A 27,523-nucleotide genomic window follows, 5' to 3' on the forward strand; every position below is an offset into this window, starting at 1 on the left:
AGAATCAGGGCTGACAGTTCCTCAGGCTGGCACATTTGCCTCCCTAATTATGCTCCATTTAGGCCAATATTAAAATTAGCCTGCATTCCCTGGATGTAGGCCAACTGGGCAGTGGAGGGCAGCTGGCCAAGAATCTGTTGGGTAGTAAGAAGGAACCAGCTCAGAATTTAAAATTTTCTACTAGATAATTAGGGGGTTAACTAAGATAACTGTCTTTGAATATGTCAGCTAGCAGCTGAATTGGATACAGCTCTGCCCAAAGTCAGGAAGACCTGAGTTCAAATTTGACCTCAAGGACCTCCTAGCTGTGTGATCCTGGGCAAGTCACTTACCGCTGCCTGCCTCAGTTTCCTCATCTGTAAAGCAGGGATAATAATAGTACCTACTTTCCAGGATTGTTGTGAGGATTAGTTGAGGTAGTATTTGCAAAAAAGTGCTGAGTACAGTGCCTGGCACAGAGAATCTACTATATAAATGCTTTTACCTTTCCCTTCCCTTTGAATATTTGAAGGGTAAATTGTTTTGCTTGGTCCTGGAGGAAAGACGTAGGACCAAGGGGGGACAAGTTACAAGTAGGCAGATTTCAGCTCCATGTGAAAAAGTTTCTAACATTTAGCTTTGTCCAGCTATGGAACAGACTGTCTCATAAAGTAATGAGTTCCTTGTTGCTGGAGGTATTCAAAGAGAAGTCACATAACCATCTTAGAGCATTGATTCAGGGCTGGAAGGGACTGTGGGTTCACCAATTCCAACCTCTTTATTTTATAGCTGAGGAACTTGAAGTGCAAAGAATTTTGAGTGCCTTTCTCAAAGTCTTATAACCTTATAGAGATCTGTTAGTGCCAGAGAAATATTGCTCTAAAAAGTGATCAGAAAAAGAATGTTGTATCAGGGCTTTCCAATTTTATGGTGGGGTTCGGCAATGTTATTGTGAAATGAATCTGACAGGGCACCCTCATGTGGGGTATAGGCACTCTCCCTAGAACAGAAATCCTTAACCTTTTTTTCCAAAGGTTACGGAATTTTTTGGCAGTCTGGTGAAACTCTGCTCAGTATCATGTTTTTAAGTAAATAAAATAAAGTAATAAGATCACAAGGAAAATAATTATATTACAAACAATTCACAAAATACTAAAAAAAATAAGTTCACAGACCTTTACTTAAGAACAAGAGTATTCTGTTCTCATTTTCTCTGTTCCACCATTCCTATTTTCTGTCAGAGTGAACAGTCTTGGTTTCATTTGACTCAAGTGTACGTTGTTCAAGAACATGTTAAAAAATCCAGTGACTTTGGGACATCATTTACAGATGCTGCTGGCTCTGTGTTTTGGGGGTAATCTTTTACCCCGAATAAGGGGGAGCTGGCTGTACCTGCTGCCAGGATGAAATTGGCCCCAGTTGATAGATGAGGTTGTGCCAAGCCAGACCTTATTAAATAAAATGAACTTTGAGATTGCAGCACCCACCTCCACTCCCACCTCCTCTTCAGGAAACAGCGAAGGAAAATAAAGACTTTTGGGGGGTAAAGGAAGTTTATTTGGAATCTCCTGAAGTTTTCTTTTCTACAAAGGTTGGAGAAAATGCAAACAATTTAAGTTTTACTGTGCCCTTGGGAAGAAATTTGACTTTAGAATGGATGCATCTGGTTTTATAAAAGAAGGGACCAATTTTTTCCCCCCTATCTGAGCCGGTGATGATAAGTAATGAAGGATGAGATTTCTGATGGGGGACCCAGACAGTAGTCATTTTGTGTGGTGGCATCATGTAACCCCCTTGCTTAAGGACCCCTAATGCTAACTGTTTCCCCTCTCAACTTCTCATTGATGTCCTTCAAAACCTTTCTCAGCCCCTTCTTAGAACTCTCTTACCTCACCTCTTTGTCTGCAACCCTACCAATCCCTGAATATAATTTACATGTTCTTACTTTTGTGTGTCTGAATAGCCCGAGCCCCTCTTCTACCCCTTACCTCTTCTCATCCTGCTTCTCCTTCAAAACCTACCCCCAAATTCCCCCTTTCGAGGAAGCCTCCCTAGCCCAAAGCCACTGAATCATGTTCGCTCTTGCTAGACAGGCTAATGTTCCAAAGCAGAAGCCCAGATCATGCCACTTACTAGGTGGTCAATCTTATATTACACTTAGTCCTTTAGCCTTTGTGTACTTTAAGGTTCCTTTTTTCTCAAACAGTAATAAAAGCCTACCTGCCCTATTTCAAAAATGGTGTTGGGAGGTGAGAATAGAGGTGAAAGCGGTTTGAAAAATTAGAACTGTGATACACGATTACAAGACAGTATTACTACCTTGATGGTCCCCCCACAGATTCAGTGCTCGGTTTATCTTATGCCCTATCTCATATTGGCCAATATGTTTTGCTTTGCAATTATGCTTTTACTATTTCTGTTATAACCAGAGATAGAAATTTCACTTATAGTTTTTCCCAGCTAGGATATCAATTTTGATAGAGCAAGTAACGGGTCTCTCTCTTTTCTTTTGTATCTCCTTATAACATACGGTAGAGGCAGTGAGGTGGTGCAGCAGATTGAGCACTGGACTTGGAGTCAAGAAGTCTTAAGTTCAAATTCAGCCTCAGAAACTTCCTAGCTGTGTAACCTTGGGTAAATCACGACCTTTGTTTGCCCCTAGAGAAGGAAATGGGGAACCCCGCCAGTATATTTGCCAAGAAATTTGTCAAGACAGTATGGTTCCTAGGGTCACAAAGGGTTGGATATGCCTGAAATGACTGATTAATAGTTAATAGCAATAATATATGGCACTGTCCAGTCCTCAGTAACCAATATCTAAGCATCACTGACCTGACTTTGTTTAACTTGAAAAAACAGCCAAAGAGCAGTCTCAGATAATGGGGGCCAGCATTTCAAAGACTGACAGATTTTAAAGAGGAGAATTCCATGCCTTCCTATTAGCCCTCACAGCTTTGCTCAATAGCTCTGGCTGCAGGTGGCTTATCTCATAGATGTGATTGGACTTTCATTTTGATACCTCAGTATCCAGGCCAGGGAGCCTTAAACATCCTAGGCCTTTGGACCAGTCACCAAGAACCCTGCTCTTACTCACCAATGGAAAAAAGGAAACCCTCATCATCAGGTCATTGATTTAGAGCTGGAAGGGACTTTAGAGTTCATCTAGTCCAAACCCTGGAACTGAAGTTCAGAATGGTTAAATAACTGGCTCAAGGGAGTAACTGGCAGAGCTTAGGATCTGAACTCAAGTCCTCTGACTTCAGATACAAGACTTTTCTGACCACCCCATGCTGCCTCTATCATCTGAATGAATGGGGAGAGCAAATCTGCTTTGTTTGAGACACCCATAAAAGGGCACCATAAGGGAATGACTCATTCATGCCAGAGGCTCAAGCACAGACACTCTCATGATATAAATAACAAACGATTAGCCCAGGGCCACAAGGAGAACCAAGCAACTTTAGGTAAGAAATACTGGTTGAGTACAGAGACAGAGTCTCCTATTAAGTACGTAGGAAAAAATGACTGAATTTGGTTTGATGGTGATGGGAAGCCTCTGAACAGAGAGAGGACAAGCATGTAGTAGGTGAACATAGGAATGCAGATTTAGAGCTGGGAGAGAATTTACCTAACCTTTTCATTTTATAGATGGGGAAACTGAGGCTCAAAGAGTTTCTGTCAAATGAGATAATACAGAGTTTATATCAAGTGAATATTTGTAAAATGCTTAGCACAGTGCCTGCGTTTTCAGCCTGGCACAGAGCAGACCCTGTATAAATGCTTATTTCCTTTTCCCTTCCCTTAGGTGACTTGTTCACTGTAAGTCAGGATTCAAACTCAGGTCTTCTGAATGAGAGCAAAAGGGAGAGAGTCAAGCACAGTCAGCTCTCTCTGGAATTATTGGGATTATTTCCTGGTAACTGGTGAGGTGTGTGCACATTTTCTTTGATTCCTCCATTCTTCTCTATTCCCACTCTGCTAGTCCACCACCTACGATACTTTCCTAGAGGATGGTTTCTGCCTTCAATGCCTTTTGCATTGCATAGTGCTGCTTCCTTCCTCACCCTATTCCTAAGCCTCAAGTTTATAGCCTCCATTAGCAAACAGCTGTTCAGTCTCAAAGCCCCAATTTCCACAAATTCCTTGAAATGTCTCTACAGTCTCTTTGAGAGAGCTGACTATGATTTGCAGCCTCTTACCTAGTTCTCTTCTCCCTGACCCTCTTTTGTTGTTTTGGGAAATATGGGTGGCCATGTGGGCTGAGAAATGGACATCACAGTATTACCCGTTGCACCCCAGGGTGGCTTGAGGTATGTGGTAGGAAGATGAGAGAAGGAAGGAGAGAAAAGGACCTTTTATCCTAAATATTATTCAAAGGACACACACAGTAACAGTCCATCTTATCCTGAAAATATAACCCCATTCCATCCCACCTGATCCCTGCATTTCACTGATGAAAATTTCATTTAAGAACAATTCTCGTCTTTTTTTTCCCCTTTAAATAGTCTTTTCCTTGGCAATCCACTTGAGATGACATAGAAGCCAAAGAAAACATGCCACTTCAATTTAAAGTCAGTCACGGTAGACATAAAGAGTGAAGGGAGAAGTCAATTCCAGGGCAGCCTTCACTGGGTCTGGCTTGGAAGCCATGATGCTCCCAAAGTCATTCAACAGGACCCAGGATTTTCTTCTCCAGTGGCATCACTGTTCCTGAAGCACTCTTAGTCTGAGCTGGTCTGGGACAGACCACAAAAGTAAACACAGCAGCAACAATGACAACAACAACAGAAACAAAAACCAACAATAAATAAAAGATTCCAAGTCGTGCCTTAGGAGTTACCAGCTGCATCTGGGGCCATCCCATAATATTCAAAATGGGGCTCCCCACAGGTGGTATCTCAAATGGAAACCTTCTGATGACTCTTCGAAGTTACTAGGGAAAGATTAATATGTCCGTCACCTGAAGTCACAACTGGTCACACTAATGTGTGGTCAGGAGAGAAAGGGGAGGGTTGGGGAAGGAGGTAAAGAAGGAATAGATATCAGCTTCATCAGTAGCTGAAGAGGTCAGTAAGAATCACACTATGGTATACCCATTGTTCATCGAATGGCAACTTGAGCCAAATTTTGATGTGTGTGTAGATCTTTGGTGTCCAGCTGTACGTGACAATTTATTTTGCCTTGGAGGACGTGACTAGGAGGATTGAGAGGGTACCAGCTAAAATCTTAGGTAAAGCATATAGTCAAAAGTCTAGATTTTGCTGAAGAAACCTAAAAATGTTTTCTACTCTGGGAATTTCATGAACCAGGGGAGAGAAACCTTTTTTTGGCTTCAGCAACCATGGATGAGATCCAGCTGTTGGAGCATGCCGTAAAGGGACTTCTGAAGTCGGGTCAGGGTCACCACCTCCGTGGAGTACAGCGAGGCTTCCATGACATCTTCTAAATTCCCCAAAGCACTCAAACCATCAGCTTCATCGAAGGGACAGCTCTTTAAGGAACCCAGCAAATGGAGAAGGTCCCTGAGGTTCTCAAGGTCATTGGATATTTGTACCATGTTTCTGGAAGACAGATTGGAAAGGATCTGCTGGTAGATGGCCAAAGTCTGGTCCATGTCTGACAAACTCTGGAAGGGATGAAGCCCTGGGATGAAGTCCAAGCCGGTTACCCTCTGTTTGGCAGAGATTGAGTACTGTGTGAAAGGAAGAGGGAGAGAGTTAAGCAGTTATTGAGTCAATTTCCCTTCTCTCTCTGGGCTTTAATTATTAGCATTTCCTAATAGCTTGGGGGAGTGTCTGTGTGTGTGTGTGTGTGTGTGTGTGTGTGTGTGTGTGTGTGTGTGTGTGAATTTTCTTAGATCCCTCCATTCTTCTCCATTTCTACTAGCCCAATCTAGGTCCTCATCAGCTCCTAGCTAAAATACAACAATCTCTTAGTGGTCTCTCTGCCTCCAACCTCTCGCCTTCTTCATTACATTCTAGATACTGTTGACAGACTTCTTGAAATTCTGTTATCACTCTACTGTTCAAGAACCAACAATGGTTCCCTATTGCCTATTGTTAGGTCTAAACCTCTCTGCCTATTTTTTTTCAGTTATCAAGCATTGATATTTTCTCTCTCCTATCATCCTTCCCTCCCACCTGGTGCTATTTTTCAAGGCTATCTTTTGCTTTTGTTGTTAGGCTGTTTCAGTTTCCTGTTCTTTCTGACCTCATTTTTGGGTTTTTTTTTGACAAAGATGTTGAACTGGTTTGCCATTTCCTTTTCTAGTTCATTTTTATTAAAAAAATGACTTGCTCAGGGGCACAAAGCTAGTAAGTATCTGAGGTCAGATTTGAACTCACAATGACACATCCTCCTAATTCTATGCCTAGTAGTCTATCCACCACACCATCTAGTTGCCTCCGAAGATGCTGGAGTGATTTGCCATTTCCTTCTCCAGCTCGTTTCATGGATGAGGAAACTGAAACAAATAGGGTTAACTGACTTGTCCAAGGTCACATAGCTAGTGAGTGACGCTGGCCCTCCTCATTCCAGGTCTGGCACTCTATCCACTGTACCACCTACCTGCTTTCTTTTTGCTGGCCCCCACTTTATCAACTTAATCTTAATTTTCCACAGAAAGGCAGCCTTATATAGTACAAAGAACACTAGATTTGAAGTCAGAGAACCTGACCTTACTACTTTCTACCTGTGTGATTTTTGGCATTACAAGTCATTTGGCCTCTTGTGTCGCAGTTTCCTGATCTGAAAAAGGGGAGAAGGAGGTTGGACTAGTTGACCTTTAAGATCTCTTTCAGCTCTAAGTCCTATAACTCACTGGTTTCCAACATGCACCTTTGATCCAGTCTAATCTCCTAAGTGTTACAAGGTTATTTCCTGATACTCTGTTTGGACTGCTTCATCTGGAATACCCTTTCTCTTCCATTCCTCCTCTTCTCATTCCTATTCTTTGTTCAAGGCCCTTTCTCAGTACTACTCCCAGTATAAAGAACGCAAGAAGTGCTTAGTAAGGGCTTAGTAACTTTGTACTAGTTTGAACTGAATTTTCTGAAATAGGTAGACATAGTGTTCTGCTCTGGGAAGCATTGAGATCCCCTGTCCCAGTCCTGTGATCTCTGACTGCAAATGGCCAGAAGGTCCAGTAGGAGCATGCATCTGAGTGCTTAGGAAGGTCTCAGCAGGTAATGCCAAAGACATACGATCATCATTGCTCAAGTCTTTCTGTGTGTGCTGTACTATGAGATTTCTAAAAGCTTGTAATTCAGTCCACTGTCAAACTCTCCCGAAGACACTTACCACACAGGGAAACAAATATAAACAGGAAGAGGAAATCATTCAGGGAATCACCAGAAATACACTGCTCAGTAGGTCTCACCTGGCTCTCTTGCCCTCCTCCTGACAATACAGGCAGCTTCAGAGGAAACATGAGATCAGTGGTTCAGCTTTCCTGCTTGTATGAACAGTATTGTACCCTAAGCTTCATTCTCACCTTCTCCCTTCCTCCCCTTCCTGGGAGGGAATGTCTTCAGGACTCAAATCCCCCACTGCTTGGTTAAGCTGCTTGTGATCCAATTTCTTAATCAACTAGAACCTGTGCCAATCAACATTTCTGAGCCAGTCCCTGGATTCAGGTCAAGACTCCTCAAGAAAAATTGAAGAAGACTGCCCTGCCTCCACCACTTCTGTCCCTTTAGTTGGCAAACTTCTTTCCCTCCGCTGCTTACTGTCAGAAAAATGGACAAAGTAAACTGGATCCTTGCTCTAGAAATACCAGCCCTTTAGAACCTCATCTGGTTGAACTGGGAGAGTCTGGGGTCTTTAGCTGATTTCTGCTTCTCCCTCCTAGGAATTCTCTGCCTTTCTTAAAGCACCTCCCTATAGTTTGTTGTCTGGATTCACTGAGTCTGCCAACACTAAATGCTTGGGGGCATCACAATGGAAATGCAATTTGTGTCTTGTGTGGTACTGCCACCCTTTAGGAGAATCTTGGGCTCTGACTGCCCTCTCACCTTCATGTGTGGGTTTAGGACTCTTTAGCCATCCCTATGATTTAATATATATTATCAATGTAATAATCAACTTTGATTCTGATAAAGAATGTTGCCTTTCTCCTGATAAAGAGGCTTTCTACTCAAGATGCAGATTGAAGATACATATTTTTGGACATGGCCAGTATGGGAATTTGTTTTGTTTGACTATGTATATTTGTTACAAAGGCTTTCTTTTTTTTTTCTCTTTCCAGTGAAGGAAAAGATAGAAGGGGAAAACATTTTAAATAAAAAAAAATACAACATTTAAGAAGTTTTATTGATGGCTTTTTTTTTAAAAAGAAAATTTTTAATTAATAGGGATATATTTTCTTTCTTTCTTATTCTACTGGGGAAAAAAGAAAACTAAAACTCTTGTGACAGATACACGTAGTCAAGCACCAAAAAGTCTACACTGATGTCTTTTATTCTACTTTACCGTGATTTCCAAGGTGTGTCCCACTCCCAGCCTTAATGAGACCCCCTTCCAGGAACAACTACAAAAACCAAGGGAGTCAAATCATCCAACACCGTGCTCTTGTCTGACTACATTTTGACAGAAATATTCTGCACCCAGGGTACCCCACTTCTTAAGAGAGAGTAGGAAGGAGCATTTGCTCATCTTTTCTCTGAAGCCAAGAGGTGCCATTCATTATAGTCACTTAATATTCAGCCTTTGTTGCCTTAACATTCTTTTTAGCTCTGAACCGGCACCCTTCATCCTACCTTCTGGTTGGTCATTTGTTTCACCTCTATCAAGGCAGCTAGATCTCCAGGCATAGGATGCCCAGCTTAGTGGTCTGCTGAGTCCTCATTTTGTCTCTTTCTTCCAGCAGTACTATCCCCTCCCAGCCCAAGATGCCTCTCAGTTGGTAGAATTGACGATATTTTCTAAAAATAAGCAGTCCCCCAGCATGTCTGGGACTGCATCTCATTTATAATGGGGCTGTTCCTAAATAGACAGGAACCCTGCCTTAGACTGCTAGTAGCTTCCTAGCAGGAGGAACTGCCCATTTGGGGGCTGTCTCCCCCCCTCCAAAGTGCCCTCAATACAAACTATCATTGCCAGTTGTGTGGAAAGGGACCAGGGATAGGTCTTAAAATCTAGTTCATAGGGACTCAGAAATGTCAGGGTCTCCTCTGGTTGGCCCAGAACATGGGCAGGTGAACAGTAGATGCTGGGGCAGCAGCCATGCTCCTGTAGCCCAAGGCTCTGGCACCACACTCACTTGTATGGAGCACTCCTGCTGGGTCACAAGCTAACAACTACCCCCTGTCGTTCCTGCAGCTGCTCACCCAGCAAGAGTGTGGCCTCCGTTAGACTCTCTAGCATTATGGGGAAGGAAGGATAGTTTCCATAGCATAGCAGGTTACAGGATTCCTCTGGCATAAGTACACCCAAGAGAATTAAGGAAGGGCCCCGAAGGTGGTAAGACCATAGCCATCACTGCCTTTGTGGCGTGATATCCTCCCTGCCCAAGTTGTCTGGTTGTCTGCCCAAGACTTCATTATCAGTATCAGGGCAACCCACTTCTGTACTCTCCTACCAGGGATACTTTCAACATAGGAGCACACAAACACAGATATACAGGGAAATGTGTTGAGGTAACTCAACTCTCCAGAGCTATACTACTTTGCCACTCATATGGATTTGAACCCAAGCCTTCTGATTACAGTCTATTGCAGTTTTTACTATGTGACCTAGCAAGAGAGGATCAGAGAGGGTGCACCATGATTGCCTCAAATTCCAGAGAGGTACCAATGCCACAGGCTAGCCACCCTTGCTACAGGCCATACAGAATATTTTGGCATATCTAAGTTAACCTGTTTGGGTCTTGGCTTCCTTGCTGGTAAATTAGAACTAAACTTGGCTAATGTTAGTTACTAGTACCATTGGGTCTATTACTTTCTCTAAATGACTGTTCTTGCAAACATCCAACCTGTTTCATTTCACCTATTTTATAACCAGAACCACTCAGAGGAAGGGTAGATAGCAGTGATGGTCAACATTCATACAGCAGAAAACTAGAGACAAAGAAAGAGGCAGCCATGGGTTCTAGGTCACTCTCTGGGAAGGTAATCCAATCCAGATCCCATCTAGAGCCATGGTGCACATTGATACACTCTCCCTACCGTGTGTGAGATGTCATTGATCCTGGTGATAATGGTTTTGGTGAGGGTTTTTGTATCATCTTGGACTTTCCGGATGGGCACCGCTTGACTGTAGTAGAGATGATAGCAAAGCCACAAAAACGCGCACAAGGGCGCACAATGCATGTTCCTTTCCAAGGTGGGTGTGCCTGTCTGACCTTGAAGAGAAGAAGGAAGCAAACTGAGGTGCTGTTAACTCAGGGTACACCAGGGCAAAGCCCTACCCCTGACCCCCAAATATCACCATTTTCTTCCTTGACTGCTTTCTGTGCCAAAGTCCAGGCTAAGTCATTACCAGGAAATGTCAATGGAGTATATTCTCTTAGGCAGTAACACAGTGGATAGAGAGAGTGCTGGGTTTGAAGTCAAGAAGTCTTGAATTCAAATCCTGCCTCAGACACTTACTAGCTGTGTGAACCTAGACAAGTCACCTAAACCTCTGCTTGACTCACTTTCTTCAACTGTAAAAAGAGGATCGTCAACAGCACTTACCTCCCAGGTTTGTTGTAAAGACCAAAAAAGATAATATTTGCAAAAATAGTGCTTAGTACCTGGTGCATAGTAGGCGCTACTTAGGAGTTGTGCAGTCTCAGTCCACAAAAACTATGGCAAAGCTTTGTTTTGTTTTGTTTTTTAACCCCAGTTTACCACATCCTGGTAAACTTAGGTTGGATTAGGTTTTAGTGATGGTAGTGATGTTACAACTGCCTTAACACTCATTAAGTATACAGGGTGAGCATAGGTATAGCTCAGGTGATCTGTTTAACTGGACACTTTTGTTGTTACCACCAAGAACTTATTGTGTGGAAGGGAGATGCCTTCCTGGGCTACAGCCTCAGGACCATGTTTGTTTCTCCTTTCCTGCCTCTATTTACTCACCATCCACTCCTAAATCTCTTATCGTATGACTTATTTCCCATCATTCTAATGAAGCTGCCTCCTCAAAGGTTGCCACTGATCTCTTAGTTGTTAAGACACCTTTCCCCTTGGTTCTCATCTTCTTAGTCACTTTTACCACTGCTAAATATCTCCCTGGATGTTCAGTTCTCCCTTAACTTTCTCTTGGTTCCCTCCTGCCTTTCCTCCTACTTATCTGACTGCTTTTTTATTGGCCAGTTCATTAGCCATCTTCTGACCTTACCTGGACAAAATACACTTTTATCAACTCCCATCTATGCAGGTGATGTTCAAATTTGTAGAGACAGCCCTAATATCTCACTAGAATTCTAGTCTTTCACTGCCAAATACCTGCTGGCATCTTCATGTGAATGTTCTACAAGCGTCTCACGTCTATCTATGCCCAAAATGTAATCTGTCATCTTCCTATCCTACACCTGTATCTCCTATAAACTCTACTTCTGATGAGGCCATTCCCATCCTCTCATTCACTCATTCACATCCTTGATAATTCCATCTCCTTCATTATCTCTATCCTCATCAGATCAGTTGCCACTTTCTATGGATTGTATTTCCATAACATCTCTCAAATACATCCCTTTCTCTCTTCCCACAAAGATATCTCATCACCTCTTGCCATTCTTCAGACTGTCATCACTTCTTGCCTGGATTATAGTAACAGCCCCTAGATTGATTTCCATACCTCCAACCTCTTCCGTCTCCAATTCATCCTCCATAGACCCTTGGAAAGAGAGGTCAGAGCAGTCAATAACTTCAAGGTTGACAGTTTGGTACTTAATATGTTCTTTTCTTTAATTAAGCAGGGTTTGCACCAACCTAAGGGCAATGCAGTTTCCAGTTTCTCCCTATTTGGGATCTTCACACCTAGAAGGAAACTTAATATTTTCTAGTTTATCCTCCTTTTCATGAATGTTCTGATGAACAGTTTGATGTAGTAGATGGAGGTATCTGAGTCAGAAAAACCTAGATTCAAATTCCACTTCTGAAACTTGGTGGTTGTGTTACAAGTCCCAACCTCTTTGTGCTCTGAGAAACTCCCTGGGGTTTAGCTGCTCAGTTATAGACGGATTGTGATTGCATTGGTGAAGGAATTTCCCATAACATGAGTTCCCTAAACTGATGAAATCACAGGTGTTTCAAGTATTTCCAGATTCTAAATATAAAGACCAAAATCTGTCTTGCTGTGTAAATAAGACCTGTCTTATTCCACAAGAATCAGGAGCCAAGCTGAGTAGAGGTTGGAATCATTGAGTCAATGTTGAAGAATTATAGAATCTCAGGTGGAGCCATCTCCATTCATCCTGATCTATATCTTGCCACTGGACCAAGATGACTGTGGAGGAGAAAGTGAGGCTGGTGACTTTGCACAGCCCTCCCTCACTTGAATCCAATTCCCTTGCAAGTCATCACCTCATTGATGTCCTTTTTGAGAATGAAGGACAAACCACAAACAACGACAACAACAGAATGTCAGAATCTGGGTTGGAAAAGGATGACACAAGGCCACTGCTTAATAATTTGTTACCCAACCTCTTTTTGAATACCCCCAGTTATAAGGACCTTACTAGCATTCCACTTTTGGATAGCTTTAATTGTTAGGAAGTTTGTTTTTATAACAGTTATGAAGTATTATTAAGCACCTACTATGTCCCAATTATTGTGCTAAGCACGGAGGATACAAACAAAGGCAAAAATGTTACACAAGCACTCAAAGAACTGGCATTCTAATAGAAGAGACAATAAATACCTGCATACAATGTAAATGGAAAGTAATCTCAGAGGGAAGACACTAACTATGGGGGCAACTGAGAAATCTCTGTTGCAGATGGTAGTATTTGAGCTGGGTCTTGAAGGGAATTTAAAAGGAAGCCAAGAGCAGAGGTGTGGAGGGACAGCATCTCTAGCATGGGAGCAGGGAGTGACAATGCTTGGAGTTAGTAGAGGGAGGTTCACGTAGGAAGAACAACAAAGAAGCCAGTGTAGCTGGGTTGTAGATTACATGGAAGTGAGTAAAAATATAAGAAGGAGTCAGATTGTGAAGGATTTGAAAAGCTGAATGGAATTGTAGGCATGATGCTGAAGGTGGTAGGGAGCCCCTGGGGTTTATTGAATAGAAAGGTGACATAGTCAGACCTATGCTTTAGGAAGATCAATTTGGTAGCTGAGGGAAGGCTGGGTTAAAGTGTAGAAAGACATAAATCAGGGAAGACCAACTAGTAGAATATTCCAGGGATGAAGTTGTGAGGACTTGTACCATGTTGGTGGTTGGGTGAGCTGAGAGCTGGGAGAGAAGGGGGAACAATCTGGGAAGTTGTCAAGGTAGAAATGACAAGTGCAGACAAGGGAGGAGTTGAAGATGACGCTGAAACTGTGAACCTCAGACTCCAGGAGGATCATGATGCTCTTTATAGTAGGGGTGAAGTTCAGAGGAGGGGAAGATTTGAGGGGAAATATAACAAGTTCTGTTTTGGGCATGTTGAGTTGGAGATGCCTATGGGACCTCTAATCTGGGGTGTACAAAAGACAATTGGGGATGTGGGACTGTAGTTCCAGAGAAACAGTAGAGCTGGATATCTGCATGTAGATGACAATTGAATTCGTGGAAGGTAGGGAGATCACCAATTAAGACAATGTAGAATGAGAAAAAAGGACAGACCCTTGGGAAACACTCATGGTTAATAAATATGACTTGGATGCAGATCCAGAAAAAGAAGACTGAGAAGGAGTGGTTGGACAAGCAGAAGGGTGAGAGAGAGAAAAAGAGAGAGAAGAAGAAAAGAAGGAGGAAGAGGAGGAGGGAGACTGTGAGAGATGGAGAGCAAGAGAGAAAATGAGAGAGAGAGAGAGAGAGAGAGAGAGAGAGAGAGAGAGAGAGAGAGAGAGAGAGAGAGAGAGAGAATCAGTCTTGAAAACCTGGAGAGGAGAAAGCATTCAGGAGAAAAGGGTAGTAATCCAATGTCAGAGATTGCAGAGAACAGAAAATGGTAGTAGACTGGCCAGATAAAAGATTAACCATAACTTCGGAAACAACAGTTTCAGCTGAATGACGATGTTGGCGCCAGAGTTTGGGCTTTATAGAAATTAATGAGAGGAGAGGAAATGGAGACAGGATATGGTAACACTTATTTATCGATCAAAGGATATAAGATTGTCCTATGAGACAAGTTCTTTTTGGATTACTTGGGTTTAGCTTTACCTCAAAAACCATTCTTGTGACTAGAGACCTAGCTCTAAACTCTCATCCCTGTGATAAGGTCTTTGATCTTCACTTTACTCTTCTTGTTATCTGTCCATCTGCATGGACCTATGTCTATTGTATGGGTGTAGCCCTGTCCAATCGACCAACTCAGATAGAGCCTCTGTGTGGCTTGGTTAATTTCCTCAATGATTTTTTGATCTTCTCTAATTTAACCCTAAGATTTCCTCCCTGCCTAAGGCTAAGGTCAAACAATAAGGTAGCAAGATATGTAAATATTTTCACTGCTGGTACTTTAAGTTTAGAGTTTTGTGGGGGTGGGGAGAATGAAGGGCTTTCAGAGCTAGCACATTTTTTTTTTCTAGATCAAAGCAACATAGGACTGTGAATGGGGAGTGGGAGGCTTTATCAGCAGAGAAATCAAGACAACTTGTAGGAGAGCCAAGAGCCTGCAGTCCACTGGGCGATTTTTCTGTCCACTCCAAGCCACTGTGGGCATTGATGGCAAGAGGGAGGGATCCAACTCTTAGATTAGCCTTAGAGGAATTTAGCTTGCCCAGTTGCTAGTTTAAAGCCAAGGCTAGCCCCCATCCATGTTCTCACTGGGAAACAAATATAGGTTAGATAGAGCTGTCGACTTTTGTACGCAGTAAATACTGACATCATCTTGGCTTCAGCTATGGCCACCAAACCTTATTTCCAGCACCCCTTTTGCTTAAAATATTTCCACATTTTCTTCTCTTCATCCAAACATTTTAAGGAGAAAATCACGCAATCCATGAGCATTTATTAGTGGACCATGTCATGTTCTGTTCCCTGAACCATGTAGACAAAAGTGATACTGCTCTTGCTTTCAAGTCTACTGGGGGAAACAGTAAGCATACAAAATACTTACAAGGTAATGCAGAAGAGAAACTAACAATGTGGTTCAGGTCCCATTTCTGACAAAGATTGACTGCAATACTAGACAAGTCATTCAACCTCAAAGAGGGGAGACGAATTGCTGGAAGCCAGCTCTCTATCCACAAAATTATGAAAAATTTGGCAAAATTTGTCTTTAGGCTTCACCTAGCTTTCATCTTCACCTCTACCACATCCCACTGTGATATAGGAACCTTAGTGACTTCATGATCATCTAAGAAAAAAACCCAAATGGAATGATAGGAAGGCATTTCAGTCGCCTTTATTATCTCTAATTAAAAGAGCAGGGTTTTGAATCACCTCTAGTTTCTGCTACCTAGTCCTCTAACTTTTTGAGGGAAGACTAGCCAGGGAACATATTCTCTGAAGTCTTGAGGGAGGATAAAGAGTATTTGCTGCCACTAGTTTTAGCAGACACATCTGCCTGGGATGGTATCCTCCTGAGGCCCCAGGATCATGAATTATGTGTCGTTTCCTTCACTTCTCTAGTCTTCTCCCATTTCTTCTTTTTTCTCTATAATCCTGCAATTTTCTAAGACTCCCAGGTACAGAGAATCCAGAAACACATTTCATCCTATGCCAAGATCTGTCCATAGTACTGAGATCACAGCCTCCATTCCAGTCAGATTATACTCTCAGCACTACCTCATACCCTGCCTCTTCTGTTCCCATCCAATAGCCCTGAAGCCATAATCCCTTAGAATTGGCTTCTGTTCCCATTGTCATTCTTAGAGGCATGTCCTATTTGAGGAAGCATTTGTCTCAGTTGGGATAGTGGCAGAAGTAGCTAGGTGTTGCAGTAGATAGAGTGAAGGACCCAGAGTAAGGAAGACCTGAGTTCAAATCCAGCCCCGCTTACTAACTACATGACCTTGAACAAGTCACTAAACTTCTGTTTACCTCAGTTTCCTCATTTGTAAAATGAGGATAATAATAGCACCTACCTCTCCAGGTTGTTATTGTAAGGAATGAAGGAGATGATAATTGTAAAGGACTCAGAACAGTGCCTGGCACACAGTAAGCATTATAAATGTTAGCTCTTCTTATAGTTGTTATTTTAATGTCTCTTTGTAGCTAATGTCTCCTATCTGGTTCTTGATAGGTGCTTTGCATCCCTTCTGATTCCTGGCTCTCTCTTGGCTGTTGGCTTTCATGACTTCTTGGACTCTGGCCCATTCTTACACTTGGTCTTTCACCTTTTATTTCTAGACTTGCTTTGGCTCTCTCAGTTCTGGTTTCCTGCCCTGTCTCTGCGGTTCTGACTATCCACAATGTCATGACAATATTATGCCTTTAATTCTCCTTCACCCTATGAATGAGGACCATCTCCAGTCATCCTGATTTCTCTCTTGCCACAGGACCCAGATGGCTGTGGAGAAGAAAGTGAGTCTGGTGACTTTGCACAGCACTCTCTTATTTAAAGTCAATTCACTTGCAAGTCATGGCATCACCTTTCTGATGACATGGTCTTCTTCGGGAATGAAGAATAAACAACAATTTGTGAGTAGTATAGGCTGCTCCACGGGGGACCCAAGTTGGGCAACAAAACTCCTCCCTTCCTTCTTCCTCCTCTCCCTCTCCTCTCCTCTCCTCTTCTCTCCTCTCTTCTTCTCTCCTCTCCCCTCTCTTCCTTTCCCTGTGTCCACATTACCTACAAGTAATTCCAAAGGAGTGTAAATTTTGATTGCTGAAACCTCCCAAGATATCTTGGGGTTTATGACTAGATATCATTCTTTTTTTTTCACTTTTTAAAAAAATTTATTTAAGTTTTCAACATTCATTTCCACAAAATTTTGGGTTCCAAATTTTCTCCCCATTTCTCCCCTCTCCCCACCCCAAAACGCCAAGCATTCTAATTACCATTATCACCAATCTGCCCTTCCTTCTAACATCCCTCCCTTCCCTTGTCCCCATCTTCTCTTTTGTCCTGTAGGGCAAGATAACTTTCTATACCCCATTACCTGTATTTCTTATTTCCTAGTTGCAAAAACAATACTCAACAGTTGTTCCTAAAACTTAGAGTTCCAACTTCTCTCCCTCCCTCCCTCCCCACCCATCCCCTTTGGGAAGACAAGCCATTCAATATAGGCCATATCTGTGAAGTTTTGCAAATGACTTCCATAATAGTCATGTTGTATAAGACTAACTATATTTCCCTCCATCCTGTCCTGCCCCCCATTTATTCTATTCTCTCTTCTGACCTTGTCCCTCCCCAAGAGTGTTGACTTCTAATTGCTCCCTCCTACCATTGCCCTCCTTTCCATCATCCCCCCACCCTGCTTATCCCCTTCTCCCCCACTTTCCTGTATTGTAAGATAGGTTTTCATACCAAAATGAGTGTGCATTTTATTCCTTCCTTGAGTTGAATGTGATGAGAGTAAGCTTCACATTTTTTTCTCTCACTTCCCCACTTTGTCCCTTCACTGAAAAGTCATTTACTTGCCTCTTTTATGAGAGATAATTTGCCCCATTCCATTTCTCCCTTTCTCCTCCCAATATATTTCTCTCACCCCTTTATTTCATTTTTTTTAAAGATATGATCCCATCCTATTCTATTCACCCTGTGCTCTCTCTCTCTCTCTCTCTCTCTCTCTCTCTGTCTCTCTCTCTCTCTCTTTCTCTGTGTATGTGTGTGTGTAATCCCACCAACTACCCAGATACTGAAAAAAGTTTTCAAGAGTTACAAATATTGTCTTTCCATGTAGGAATGTAAATAGTTCAACTTTAGCAAGTCCCTTATGATTTCTCTTTGCTGTTTACCTTTTCATGCTTCTCTTGATTCTTGTGTTTGAAGGTCAAATTTTCTTTTCAGTTCTGGTCTTTTCATCTTCTATTTCATTGAAAGACCATTGTTCCCCTGAAGTATTATACTCAGTTTTGCTGGTTAGGTGATTCTTGGTTTTAGTTCTAGTTCCTTTGACTTCTGGAATATAATATCTCATGCCCTTCAATCCCTTAATGTAGAGGCTGCTACATCTTGTGTTATCCTGATTGTATTTCCACAATACTTGAATTGTTTCTTTCTAGCTGCTTGCAATATTTTCTCCTTGACCTGGGAACTCTGGAATTTGGCCACAATGTTCCTAGGAGTTTCTCTTTTTGGATCTCTTTCAGGAGGTGATTGGTGGATTCTTTCAATATTTATTTTGCCCCCTGGTTCTAGAATCTCAGGGCAGTTTTCCTTGATAATTTCATGAAAGATGATGTCTAGGCTCTTTTTTTGATCATGACTTTCAGGTAGTCCCATAATTTTTAAATTGTCTCTCCTGGATCTATTCTCCAGGTCAGTTGTTTTTCCAATGAGATATTTCACATTATCTTCCATTTTTTCATTCTTTTGGTTTTGTTTTGTGATTTCTTGGTTTCTCATAAAGTCATTAGCCTCCATCTGTTGCATTCTAATTTTGAAAGAACTATTTTCTTCAGTGAGCTTTTGAATCTCCTTTTCCATTTGGCTAAATCTGCTTTTGAAAGCATTCTTCTCCTCATTGGCTTTTTGAACCTCTTTTGCCAATTGAGTTAGCCTATTTTTCAAGGTGTTATTTTCTTCAGCATTTTTGGGTCTCCTTTAGCAAGGTGTTGACCTGCTTTTCATGCTTTTCTTGCATCTCTCTCATTTCTCTTCCCAGTTTTTCCTCCACCTCTCTTACTTGATTTTCAAAATCCTTTTTGAGATCTTCAATGGTCTGAGACCATTGAATATTTATTTTGGATGTTTGGGATACAGAAGCCTTGACTTTTATGTCTTTCCCTGATGGTAAGCATTGTTCTTCCTCATCCAAAAGGAAGGGAGAAGATATCTGTTCACCAAGAAAGTAACCTTCTATAGTCTTATTTCTTTTCCCTTTTTTGGGCATTTTCCCAACCAGTTACTTGACTTTTGGGTCATTTGTCAAGAGTAGGGTATACTCTGGGAACCTGTAAGATCTCAGTTCCTTCAAGGTGGCACAATCAAGCGTGTACACTGATCTGGAAGAATGAAGAGATTTTTGTGTCCAGAATCTTAGCAGTTTCCTCTCCACAGCCACCTGGCCTCCAGTTTGGCCTAGTCAGTGCTGGGAGCTGATTTTCAGATAAGCTGGATGGACAGAGCCACCATTCAGTGTAAGACAAAGACCAGCTCCCTCAGGGCCTCTACACAGGGCTGAAGTAATATTCAGCTTCTCAGTGCCCCCAGGGGTTTTTACAATCCAACAATGGGTGTGGGCTGCTGTAGGGGCTGCCATGAGAACTGCTGCCACCTGCCCGATGTGGCCTCTGCAGGTTGCTGCCTGCTGCCGGAGCTATGGGAAGGCCCTTCTCCCTTCCCGGCCAGCTGAAAAAACCCCGTCACTAACCTTTGGGGCCTGTGGGTTGTGGGATCTGTGGACCTGCTGCTGCTCCTGGGACTGGAGATTCTGCCCTGGAGGTGTCCTCCTCCCAGAGTCCCATTGCTCAGCCAAGGCTGGGCTCCACGCTCTGCTCCATGTCAGGTGCAACTGATGTTTCCCTTGGGCCTTTCAGGTCACCCTGGGATGGAAATCTCCTCCACTTGTTGTCCACTTCTGCTGCTCCAAAATTTGTTGAGAGTCCCTCTCTACAAGTATTTTATGGGCTATGTGGGGAGACCCTGTGTATGTGTGTCTTTCTACTCTGCCATCTTAGCTCTTAGATATCATTCTTAAGGACCATGTCTTAAACCCAATTCACTGTCTCTCATTGATTGCCCAACAATAGGTCACAGCCCCACTTTGCAGTCATTGTTTGGGGCCCAATCTTTGGGTCCTGATTGGCTCAGAGTAATTGTAAATAGCAATTATTTCTGTTTTGACCAGAAACCCTAAGGATCTTCCCCTTCCAATTTTTTTTTTTAACTAAGTCAAAGAGGCCATTCTTTGTCTCATTTCTTACCTAGCCTTAATCATTGAGTGGGCACTGCCTTAGTCAAACTGAGATCTGGGAAAGACCTTAACTTAAAAAGGCCAAGGTCTACCACTGCAGCGGAGGCCATCTCCAGTCATCCTATTTCTATCTGGCCACTGGACCCCACTGGAGGAGAAAGTGAGACTGGTGACTTTGCACAGCCTTTTCTCACTTAAATCCAATTCACTTGCAAATTGTGTCATCATCTTTCTGATGACCTTGTCTTTGAAAACAAGGACAAACAAGAGGGCCCTATGAATATAGAATAGGATCCTAAAATTATGATATTCACCATAATCATCTTTATTTGTATAGTATCCTATAGTTTATAAACTCCATTACACTTACAACTCTACAAGACACATATTATGACTTTCGCAATCCTACAAGATAAGGTATTACAAAAATGATTGTCCCTATTTTACAGATAAGGAAATGGAAGTTCAGAAATTTGCTCAGATTCATACAGCCATGCTGCATCAGAGCCACAGTTACAGTCTAAGCCCAAGATCAGAGCTCTTAGCATGATAATCCTACATAGGATCAGTGAAAAATTTTGGTGTTATCATTGTTTCTAGATTTGGTGGTGGAAAACTGACAAAGTGATAAGAGAAGAATGAGACATTTGGGTTGACTGTAAAGCTAATATTTCACAGTTTGGGTTAACTGCATTCCATTTAAGTCTAATTACCATTTAGCATGATAATGTTTACGACTTTTATTCAACATGCATCAGATTAACTTTGTTGTAAACTTTCTTTGAATGCAATCCTAAATTTGTCCAAATAGCTTGACTTTCAGTTTGTTGCTTGTGAAGCGTAGTTCATTTGCTCAGAACTTTAAAAACAAATTGGAGAGAACATTATTTTCATTCTTCCACTTTTCTTTCCTTTAGAGCAAGTGCAACTTTTCCAACTGTTCTTGGAGTCATCTATGCTTCCCTACCCCAACTCCTCCTCTTCTTCCCTCCTGACAGATAAAGGATAAAAGGCATTTTCTCAATGCCCACCCTAAGCTCTGAATCCAAGACAGACAACACTGACCTGTGTGTGTATAAAGAGCCTAAGAAACCAACACTGCATAGATGTGATTCAGTTAAATAAGTATAGCATATAAGAGACCCATTTTTAAAAGTATGGGATAAAGAGCTGGTTATTTTGGAGTTGGGAGGACTTGAGTTCAAGTTTAGCCTTTGACACACAATGGTTATGTGATCCTAAGTAAGTCAGTCAGTAAATAAGCATTTATTAGGGACTTACTGTCTTTTAGGCACCACATTAAGGATAAAATGTGGATAAAAAAAGAAGAGTAAGAATAAAAGGAAAGGCAAGTGAGATAATAGTTGCTCTTATGGAGCTTACTTGTATTCCACTGGGAGAAACAATGTGAAAATGTCTAGTCACTAAACTCAGCACCTCAGTGTAAGTTGCAGAAATGGTGATGATCTATATTGGTAAGGGAATTTTGCCACAAGGAAGTTCTCTAATAAAATCACTGGTCTGGTTCTCTATTCCCTCCACCCCAGTCTTTTTACAAACACACACAGGCACACACACACACACACACAAACATACACACACACATCCACTCACAAGTGATTTACAAATGGATTCTTTGCTTTCAAAGGATTTATGTTTAGGTTCTTTTAAATTTTAAGCTCCCAATGCAGGGATAGGGTCAGAATTATGATTTCCTTGGAATTCCTTAGTGAGTAAACTCCCTCTAGTAATTCAGACTTTCTCTTCAATTTAGAGGCTTAGAGAGTTGTCTCGAAAGCTTGTGGTTGTTCAGTTGTTTCAGTCATAACCCTATTTGGGGTTTTCTTAGCAAAAATATTGGAATGGTTTGCCATTTCCTTCTCCAGCTTAGTTTATGGATGAGGAAGCCGAGTCAAACAGGGTTGAGTGATTTGCCCAGGACCATACAGCTAGAAAGTGTCTGAGGCTGGATTTGAACTCAAGAAAATGAATCTGCCTGAGTGTGGAGTATTCTATTCACTGCAACATCTAGCATCTCTTAGCTGTCCCTAAATCACCCAAAGACTTAATGACTTGTACAGGGGGTCACATAGCTTATATGTTTCAAAGTCAGAACTTGAGTCCAGGTCTTAACTCTAGAACAGCTCCCTATCCACAGTGCAGCTATGTTAAAAGTATATAAATGCAAAGGCTTTACTGGGAGGGGAATAATTATGAGCCTTTTATGTATGCTTAAGAACACTGGGGCCAAGATGAAATCTTCACTCCTAGCTGATCCAAGAATACATCTTGGAGGAGATGGGGTTTCAGGAGTTTTCAGAGACAGAAAGGAGAAACCAAGCTTTCATTCACTCAGTCTGATCCTACAATGGATGGGGATAAGATTGACTAATTGGGAAGCCTGACTGAGTCACTGTTAAATCACATGCATGTTGTTAATGGTATGCATGCTAGTGGGATGGGAGAAGTCTCTGTGCTACAGTCCCCAGAATCACTCTCTCCTTGACCCCTATTTTCCACCTGAACTAGGTTGGGACGGGCTTAGGTCTTGTAAGGTCAGTTCTTTCTTCAATACCAATCTTCCTCACCTGCCTCCAAGCTGACCACTTTGTTCAGACATCCCTGCCCTCAAACTGCAAACTGGCAACTCTGGACAGGAATTTACTGGAATCTGCTTTGGCTTCTTCTGCTCCTTGGCTCTTGGTGCCACTTCCTGGAGAGGAGGGCAAGGGAGATATTTCCCCAAAGTGCTGAGAATAGTCATTCTGAGTATAAAATTAGAAAATGGAATGATCCTTTGGCCAACATGGAAAATTTCCTCTCTATAACTATGCCTAGTACAGCCAACTCTGTAAAACTATAGACTCTCCAAAAGCACTCCTCTCCCCTCCCCTCCCGTCCCCTCCCGTCCCCTCCCGTCCCCTCCCTTCCTCTTCCCTCCCCACCTCTCCCCTCCCCTCCTCTCCCCTCCCCTTTCTTCCCTTCCCCTCCCCTCTCCCCTCCTCTGCTCTCCTCTCCTCTCCTCTCTTCTCCTTTCCTCTCCTCTCCTGTCCTCTCTTCTCTTCTCCTCTTCTCTTTTCCTCCTCTTCTCTTCTCCCTCATCTCTTTTCTCTTTCTTGTCTTTCATCTCTATTGTCTTTTTCATTTCCCTCTTTTCTCTCCCTCTTCTCATCTCCCTTCTCTGTCTCTCTTCTGTTTTCCATTCCTCTCCTACCCATGTTCTTCTTTTAAAAAACGATTAAAAAGGAAAATATAAATGGATTTAAGAAGAGAATGGGGAGGGAGGAAACCAAGCCTGTTCTTTGAGAACCCTGCCAGTCAAGGGGACACCATTAGTGCACCAATTCTCAGAGCTCTCTAATGGACAGGAAGGCTGCATCAGTTGGGAAAAGACAGTGAGAATGCTCTCCCTGAATGAATCCAATTTGCTACCATAATAATGAACTTTCCAAAAAACAATTGGTGCTGTTTTTAAGAAGACCTAATAGATAATAAGTATAAGTTCACCTGGCAGGAGACATGTGCAGATCAGAGCAGCTAGGTGGCATAGTAGACAGAGTGCCAGGCCTGCAAAAAGGAAAACTCATCTTTCTGAGGTCAAACTTTTCCTCAGACACTTACTAGCTGTGTGACCCTGGGCAAGTCACTTAACTCTATTTGCCCTTAGTTTCCTCATCTGTAAAATGAGTTGGAGAAGAAATTGGTAAACCATTCCAGTAGCTCTGCCAAGAAAACCCAAAATGGAGATTTGGAGAATCAGACAGGACTGAAAAGACTGAACAACAAACAACAACAATAAATCAGGAGATCTGGGCTTCTAGATCAATGTGGCCAAGTTACCCTCCAGAGTGAGGGTAGTGGAATGTAGTCAGATTCTGATTCTGCCACTTAATTGTTGTGTGACTTTGGGTGAGTCACAACTGCTTTGGGCCTCAGTTTTCTTATCTTTAAAATGAGTAGTTTGGATTAGATAACATTTGGGGTCCCCTCCTATTCTATTTTTTGATGCAATAAACTTGAAATCATCAGATTTGGGTTGAATATTGAGCTCTCACTTAGTAGCTTTGTGATAGTGAGCAAGTTATTTTAACCTCTCTGAACCTTGGGCTTCTCATCTGCAAAATGGCCTACACTACCCATCTCACTAAGTTATTATGGGGAAATCAATTTATAGACCTTAAAATATTACACAAATATGAATGATTATTCTCTAAATCTCAGCACTACTTTGGCAGAAACCACTCCTTCATCCCCCAAGTTCTCTTAAAAAAATTGTCTCAAATATCTCTTCCTTCCTTCCTTCCTCCCTCCCTCCCTCCCTCCCTCCTTCCTTCCTTCCTTCCTTCCTTCCTTCCTTCCTTCCTTCCTTCCTTCCTTCCTTCCTTCCTTCCTTCCTTCCTTCCTCCTTCCTTCCTTCCTTCCTTCCTTCCTTCCAGACCTGTGACTTCAGGGGCACAGAGAAGTTTAACTGAAGAAATTCCCTCTATCAGTAGAGATCAACGCCTTCCTTACAGTTTATGGTCTAAGAAATCTAGAAGAGAGATTGGACAGATTGCTCAGGGCTGTACAGCCAGTGTGTGTCAGAGACAGGACTCGAACCCCGGTCTTCCAATCTCTCTGAGGTCACCTTGATATCCTCTACCCCAAGCTGCTTCTTACATCAGATTGACTAACCTTGATGAGAATGTCAGAGAAGTAGACAAATGACTGGAACGGGAATCATCTTGGATGAACTTTGGTATACGAGGACAGGCAAGCAAAAGCTGCTATACTGACATTGGTCCATCATTAAATATTTACTTGGTGCATTTTCCGAAAACCAAGTCCAACCCCTGGGACCCCATTTAAATAAGATTCCTCTACTTTCTAGCTGCATTATGTCTCCTTGGGTACAGACCAATTAACCAATTGTAATTCAGTCTGGGTTTATACAGCTGAAAGGAAGGTGTATAATAAAAATCACACAGGGTCTCAATTCCCAGAGGATCCAGGCAGATGCCCACTACCACATACTGCTCAGATATCTTCCAAAGTTAAGGGTGAGGCCAGAAACCACCAGCTTAATTCTTACCCCCACATCCTTCCTCTCTTTGCAGTTAGCTTTTGTCTAGTCCTCCCTCAATGTCCAGGCTTGAGCACAACTTACTGTTTCTTCTGGAAGGAGAATCCGTGGTTCTTGGAGAAGTGCTCTGGGTAATTTCCAAAGCATCTCATCTCTGAAACAGGGCCTTCTCCTTGGACAGATCTAGAAACTTCCCTCCATGAATCACGACTTGTACTGAGGCTCCCACAAAGAAGTCACGTTTGGAGGTTCAAGATCTCCACTCCTCCAAGACTGACTAGCATTCACTCCCCACTGCTTCCCAGGGCTGCCTTTCCTCTGGCTAGAACTTCGGGTCAAAGTTACCAAATAAGAGACGATAAATCAGCCCTGATCCCTGCCTGCCTCCCCTTCCCTGGGGGGGTGACGGGCTGAGGCTAGCCAACACTGTGGCTGTGCTGTCTCCAAAAAAACAAAGTGGAGAGGGAGAAAGGTGAGAACTCAGACCTTACCTTGAAATCTTGTCGCTTCTGTGGCTCCTCTGAGGGCTCCATGTGCACTTCCAGTTCCTCTTATAGCGCGGGGGAGCCCTTGCACAACGGCTACCCTGTCCTATCGCTCTTACACAAAAGCACAAGTGACCTGGTGGAACCACTGAGCCCTCCAGGCTTCTGGCTGTCTGGGCTGATCAAGGGGGTGGGGGGGGTGGGTGGGGGAAATGCTGCCTCTGTGCATTCTGCCCAGGCAGGAGTATTGGAACACCTTACACACTCCCCCTTTTTGGAAGCCCCCCAAGTTTTGTGTGGATGGAGGGCGGAGATGATCAGCTAGAGTCTCTGCAGGAGATGCTTGGGTGACTGTGGTTCCCACAAAAATTGCCTACAGGGACTTCTGCCTTCCAATACCCAGCTGGACCTGAGGAAGGAGGGGAGAACAGGTTCACAGGATTTTTGTCCACTCCAGCCCCATCATTGTACAAAGGAAGAAACAGCGAACCTCAGTGAGCCGAAGTGGCCTATTTGAGGTGGCACAGCTAGTGATTTGCAGGGCTGTGAGTGGACCCCAGGTTTCCTGATTCCTCAGGCTAATTCACATTTAACAAAAAATGTATAAGTGAAGAAAATGCTTCAGGGAGCAAGAACTTGGATATGCAAAGGTGAAAAAATGATAGTCCTTGATTTCAAGAGGAGAACATGGGAGAAAGGGAGTGCTCTGCACCATTTTTTCCCATCAGGAGTCAGTGTGGTAAATGCAAAGTTTTCTGGCCCTTGGAATCAGGGAAACTTCAAAGAATCCTTGCTCTGACACTTCCTAACCAGGTGACCCTTGGCAAATCACTTAGCTTTCTGGACTTAACACTCCTATCTATAAAACGGGCTAATAATACATGACAACACAGGGTTTTTTGTAAGATTGTTTAAAGGTTTGAGAACTTTAAAGCACTTTATAAATGTTATCAGTGTTGTTATTTCTTCGATGGGCATCGGGAGTAAATGAGACAGAGACACAGATGTTAGCCGAGGGATTTCATTTACAGTGGGCTGGTAGCTAAGTGGTGTGGTAAACAGAATGATGGACTTAGGAAGATCTGCGTTCAAATCCCTTCTCAGACACTTCCTAGCTGTATGGCACTGGGTAAGTCACTTTGTCTCTGACGACTTCAATTTCCTTCTCTATGAAATAAGGGGATTGGCTGCTTTCAGCTCTAAATCTAAGATTCTATGCCATTGGAAAACATGGTTAGGAGTTTCTTAGGGGAGAAATTTCTTCCCAATAGGGGCATTGTGGATTCTCAGAGTGTCCCAGTTCCACCAGATCTGGGGACAGCTATATCATTTTTGTATAACCTTTCCTGGGTTTTTCGAGGATGTGGTCCGGGTTGTGGATCACTCCTTGGAGAACTTTCATTTCCTGGGACTGTCTAAGCCATTGTCGGTGTAGGGGAGACAGGAGATGCTTTCCTTTGCCTTCTACAAACCGAGCTTTCCCCTCAGCTAGTACCTGTAAAGTTCAAGTATTAATAGACTCAGTATCAGCCCAGTGATTGGAGACTCAGTAGCAGCCGAGACCATAGAGGCATTCAGATGCTTTTGGCCTGAGGTGCTCTTGGCACCTACACTTTATATATCTGGTCCTTTTAAGATTTTGCTCTTCTATATATGGACCCACATACTCTACTAGAAGCAGAACTTTAAAAGAAGGACAAAGCTTCAACTAGCTTTTCCTTGTGTATTGGTGTAGTCAACTGCTCATTTCATGTCATCTTTTCCTCCTGGGTCACACGTTAGTGAACGCTGAGAAATGTATAATCTAATAGTGGCTTTCATAAAACATAATCATGACAGCTTTATTTATTACATTTATAATCACTGCCTTGTTTCTATTTATTTTTAAATTATTAACTTTA

The 27,523-nt window shown here is 42.5% G+C and overlaps 1 protein-coding gene across 2 annotated transcripts; it reads right to left on the minus strand.

Moving 5' to 3' along the window:
- Positions 1-1,513: 1,513 nt before the first annotated feature.
- On the minus strand, positions 1,514-25,682 carry LEP (leptin). Of its 2 annotated transcripts, none has more exons than XM_072652825.1 (3): positions 25,629-25,682; positions 10,143-10,318; positions 1,514-5,671 (listed from the first exon to the last, which is right to left on the minus strand). In XM_072652825.1, exons 2-3 carry the CDS (start codon positions 10,284-10,286, stop codon positions 5,312-5,314), a joined length of 504 nt encoding a protein of 167 aa, XP_072508926.1. In that variant the 5' UTR covers positions 10,287-10,318; positions 25,629-25,682; the 3' UTR covers positions 1,514-5,311. The 2 variants fall into 2 exon arrangements, with proteins under 2 accessions (XP_072508926.1, XP_072508925.1); XM_072652824.1 differs by lacking the exon at positions 25,629-25,682 and adding an exon at positions 25,222-25,452.
- Positions 25,683-27,523: the final 1,841 nt, after the last annotated feature.

Source organism: Notamacropus eugenii, chromosome 3 (genome assembly GCF_028372415.1).
Source record: "Notamacropus eugenii isolate mMacEug1 chromosome 3, mMacEug1.pri_v2, whole genome shotgun sequence".
Lineage (NCBI taxonomy): Eukaryota > Metazoa > Chordata > Mammalia > Diprotodontia > Macropodidae > Notamacropus > Notamacropus eugenii.

Excerpts from the sequence above, each read along its gene's own strand:
- LEP (XM_072652825.1), bottom strand. The coding sequence starts at position 10,286 with ATGCATTGTGCGCCCTTGTGCGCGTTTTTGTGGCTTTGCTATCATCTC. Across the intron at positions 5,672-10,142 it reads TCAATGACATCTCACACACG|TACTCAATCTCTGCCAAACA; the intron begins GTAGGGAGAGTG and ends CCTTTCACACAG.